Here is a 4,631-nt window from a genome sequence, read left to right on the forward strand (position 1 = left end):
TCACTGCATCGTGGCACCTTTTATGGCAAGACTTGGCCAGTTTGCAGCATTGCCCTTTTTCAGGGGGGACTGGGAGGGTGGAGTAGGGTGTGGAGGCAGGGACTGGTGTCACAGATGGGGTCCTGGTGAAGTTCCTTGTCCCTTCAGGCAGACGGCTCAGTGAGCTGCAAGAGGACAGACTGTGTGGACTCCTGCCCGCACCCGATTCGGATCCCTGGACAGTGCTGCCCGGACTGCTCAGCAGGTAACTCCCTGCCTGTGGTGGTGGTGGTGGGGGGGGGGGCTGCATAGCACCCTCCTGGCCCCCATCACGTCCAGGCTCACGCTGCGGTAGGCTCCTCCATGTGAAGCACCACACAGGCTTCACGTGGGGTCATCCTCACAACCACCCCATGGGGCAACCCCATTTTACAGAAGTGGAAACTGAGGGTCTGAGCCATAAAGCGGTTTGCCCATGGCCAGCCCTGTCTGGGTGCTGGAAGCGGAAAGGTGTGTAGAGGGTACGGTACAGCCTAGGTGGGGTGACCAAGGAACCAGACCTGTGAAACAATTAGAGAACAGTGAGAGAAAATAAAAGCGATACAGCAAAACCTTAGATTGCAAGTAACGTGGTTTGCGAGTGTTCTGCAAGACGGGCAAACATTTCTAATACATTTTTTTTAAAGATTTTAAAGATTTTATTGGGGAATTGGGGAAGGGGAACAGTGTTGGGGAAGTGGGGAAGGGGAACAGCCAAGTTGTTATCCTTCAGTCTTAGTTGTGGAGGACGCAGCTAGCTCAGCTCCAAGTCCAGTCACCATCTGGCCACCCGTCAGCAGCTCGCGGCCACTCAGCTCAAGGTGCCGTGTTCAATCTTAGTTGTGGGTGGGCATGCAGGAGTCAAACCAGAAACCTTGTTGCTAAGAGTGCACGCTCTCACCAGCTGAGCCATCCTGCCACCTATTGGCAGCTCAGCAGCAGCTCAGCTCGGGCGCAGCTCACTGGCCTATGTGGGAATCGAACTGGCGACCCTGTTGCTCAGAGCTTGTGCTCTTACCCAGCTGAGCCACTCGGCCGGCCCCTGTAATACATTTTAACGTGGTAAACGAGCAGTGTCTTGCAATATAAGTAGTTTGTTTCTGGAATGAATTATGCTCGCAAACCAAGGTATTACTGTACTTTATTTTTCTTATAGTAATTCTTGCCTTTTCCATTGTTTCAAAAGTAACATTTTATTGTAGAACATTTAGAACATACAGGAAGCAAAAATTAAGAAAAAAAATGAAAAAGAGCCCATTACCATGTTTAACCTCATGGTTTTGTCTTTCTAGTCTCTTTTCATGAGTAACATCTGTACCCATATACCGGGGGTGCCAAAAAAATGTACTAGTGGATGGTTTGGTCAGCGTTGCTCAAGCGGCAGTCCACCATAATCAGAAGTGTCTGGACGCTGATGGTCACCACTTTGAGCACCTCTTGTAATTGCAGAAGTCAAACGTGACTTGTATTCATCTTTTGTTATNGTAGAGATGAGAAAACCAAGGCTTAACAAGCTTAAGTATGGTTCCCAAAGTCACTCCCTAGAGTTGCGTAGGTGGGGATGAACGCAGGGCAGCCTGACTGACGCCAGGTGAGCCTGCACAGGTTTTTAGGCTGTTTTTACCTGTGGGGCATCTTCAGATGAGAGGCTCTTGCTGAGTCCTCCCAGCCCCCTCTGGGTGGCACGGTTCCCAGAGCTGCCTGAGGTGTCTGGGGCAGTCTTTTTCCATCTCTTCCTTGCTCTTCGTCTTTGGTTATTCTGGGCTTCCCCTGCCTTTTTGGTTAAGGATCTTATGTTACACACGATTCGTTTTCTGTCAGCTTTTCAGTAACAGCATATTTTCTTGATGGGAGTTCAGAAGGGAGGAATGTGTGGGTTCTTGGGCGCGGGTTGTGCTGTGGAGTATCGTGGGGGTGTGTGAGCTTCCCCAGGGCCCCCCTACCCATTTCTTCCCCTTTTTCTTCAGCTGCCCAAAGACCTTGAGCTGCCTCTCCCTTTCCTCTCTGCAGTGAGATGCTTTTTCCATGGCCGGTGGTATGCGGACGGGGCTGTGTTCAGTGGGGGTGGTGACGAGTGTACCACCTGTGTCTGCCAGGTAGGGGACTGAATTGGTGGGTGATGGGGAGAGGGCAGAGCACAGGGTGTTCCCAGGATGCATTGGCCAGGAGAAGAGGGCCTGCCACACAGCAAAAGGGAGACTGAGGCAGCAAAGGGACTAAAGTGACCTACACTCACCAAGGCCTCCCCGCAGGCTCCTTGAAGCTCCTTTTTCAGCAGTGCTACTTATAGAGCACCTACTATGTGCCTGGAGCAATGCTGAGTGCTGGGGACACAGCGAAGCACAAGACAGCCCCAGTCCTCTCGGTCAGGGGCCCCACAGCCTAGGTGGGCGATGGGTAGGTGGCCAGGGCTCCTAGCCAGACTGCAGACTTCAAGGAAGCCTTCTTGGCGGGAGGGATGCTAAGGCGAGACCTGAAGGATGACTAGCACTCCTCAGGTGAGAAGCTGAGGCCAGTGTGCCTGGCAGCGGGCACTGCATGAGCAGACGGCAGGAGTCAAGAGAGCATGACGTACCTCCATCCTGGCTGGAGCGCAGAGCACACGGCAGACTGGAGTCAGGCAAGAGAGGCGGCTGCAGGCGGGATCGTCTTGGGTTGGATTCCGAGAAGCAGAGCCTAGTATAAGTGATTTTCCAAGGGCGTGCTCTCAGGAGAAACTGGGTGAGACAAACAGGAGGGGCTGGGGAAGGCTCCACGTGAGGAAGGGGCTCAGGCTGATACCCCGAGGAGCTCTGGAGTGTGAATTGCACTGCTGAGATGGGCGTGTCCAGAGGCCAAGTAGCTGGGCTCTGATGTCCCCAGCGGCAGTCAGCTGTGCACACTCCCTTACTCCCTAGGGAGTCAGGGGTGAGGGAACCATCTAGGCACCTGGAAGACATGGCCCCCACTGGCCAAAGGTGGTACTTCAGGGGTAGGAGCCTGGGGAGTTTGGTGACCCCCTCTGCCTCAGACTCAGTCGTGGAAGGCTTTGCCAGCCAGGCTGAGGGCTTTGCACTTGGCAGAGCTGCTGAAGGGCTTTAAGTGGCGGAGTGATGTGATCCGATTGGTGCATGAGAAAGTTCTCTGGTTGCAGATTGACAGTAGATTGTAGTAAAAACAGGAAGCAGGGAGCCTGCACAGGGGCTGTTTTGCAGAAGTGAGGGAAAGAGATGCTGGCACTGTAGCTAGGGCAGGCGGGGGGCCCTCCAGACAAACAGCTGGCACGCTCCCAGGACCCCCAGCCTCACCCCAGTCCCCAGTGAAGGACTCTCCCTTCCTCCCCCTCCTGCTCCCTGGAGATTTCTTTGTCACTTTAAGGGGGGTGATGGCAGCCCGCCAGCTCCCTCTTGAGCCCTCAGATGGCCCAGGGTTGGGGAGCTGCCCTCACTGGCCTGTGACCCTTGGCTGTCTTCCAGAATGGGGACGTGGAATGTTCCTTCACGCCATGTCCAGAACTGGACTGCCCCCGTGAGGAGTGGTGGCTGGGCCCTGGACAGTGCTGCTTCACCTGCCGGGAGCCCACGCCCATGACAGGTAAGGGTCCCGGCCCTGTGTCCCAGGGCTGCGCCCAGCACAGGCCACGATGCCCTCCAGGTGGGAGGCTGAGCTGTACCCGCTGAGACTGTAGAGTGAGTCTGAGTGTGTAAGTCTGTGCGTGTGTCTGTGTGAGTGTGACTCTGTGTTTGTGGGTGCGTATGGAAGCATAGGTTTGTGTCAGTGTGCCTGTGTATACCAGGTGCATGTTTGGAGGGAAACCTTAACGAGGAGTTGGGCGGGCAGCTGTGGGCAGCCCCTGGGTTGAGTATACACCCCGGGAACGGTCTACACCGCGTGAGTGAGCAGGAGCGTCTGTCCCTGGTGGGTGCTGCTGTAGGTCTGGTGGGCATTTAGGGCCCTCCACGGCACTTCTGCCCACTCGCCCCTTCTTCCTCGCTGTCCTCTGGCCAGGCTGCTCTCTCGATGACAACGGGGTTGAGTTTCCAATTGGACAGATCTGGTCTCCTGGTGATCCCTGTGAGTTATGCATCTGCCAGGTGAATGACAACCTGCGCGCCTTCAGCTGCTTTCCCCACTGCGCCCCCCGCACCCCCATGCCTCAGGGCCCTGACCAGGGTCCTCGCGGGCCAGGCATCCCTGCCCCTCCAGAAGCTGGGACACCGCAGGCTTGCTCCCATGCCATCAAGGTCCATTTTTACAGAGAGGGTGGGGACCCAGTTTCTTCTGTCCTTGGTAAACTTTTTAGGACAACGGAGCTTGGCAGCCTGCCTTAAGAATGGTATGTGACATACGGTGTTTGCGAAGGGAGCTGCTGGCATAAGGAGATGGAAGTAGACGTCCTAATAGCAGGTTGTCCTCAGGCACAGAAACCGAGGGAACTGGGGTGGCCAGTGGTTCAGGCCTTTTCTGTGAAACTGAAGTGTTTCCTGCATCAACACGAACCATGTGACCTCATCACATCAGATGTGGATAAGGAGAGGGTGCTCGAGTTTTAGAGTCAGATTGATAGACATGCACACCTAGCTACTTACCAAGAAACACAGTTGTTTTAGCTCATTCAGTACATGTTGACTTTC

General features: G+C 54.9%; 1 protein-coding gene across 2 annotated transcripts in view; it reads left to right on the forward strand.

Moving 5' to 3' along the window:
• The window catches only part of VWCE (von Willebrand factor C and EGF domains), a 22,437-nt gene extending 17,821 nt beyond the window's left edge, over nt 1-4,616 (forward strand). The window contains exons 12-14 of one of the 2 annotated variants that reach the window (XM_019655939.1): nt 2,029-2,114; nt 3,474-3,591; nt 4,006-4,616. In XM_019655939.1, the coding sequence (XP_019511484.1) occupies nt 2,029-2,114; nt 3,474-3,591; nt 4,006-4,328 (527 nt within the window). In that variant the 3' untranslated portion in view covers nt 4,329-4,616. Of the gene's footprint in view, nt 1-1,985; nt 2,115-3,473; nt 3,592-4,005 lie in introns of both variants that reach the window. The other variant, XM_019655938.1, reaches the window with a different exon arrangement.
• The last annotated feature ends 15 nt before the right edge of the window (nt 4,617-4,631 follow it).

This window comes from Hipposideros armiger, unplaced genomic scaffold (genome assembly GCF_001890085.2).
Source record: "Hipposideros armiger isolate ML-2016 unplaced genomic scaffold, ASM189008v1 scaffold_253, whole genome shotgun sequence".
In the NCBI taxonomy this organism is placed as follows: domain Eukaryota; kingdom Metazoa; phylum Chordata; class Mammalia; order Chiroptera; family Hipposideridae; genus Hipposideros; species Hipposideros armiger.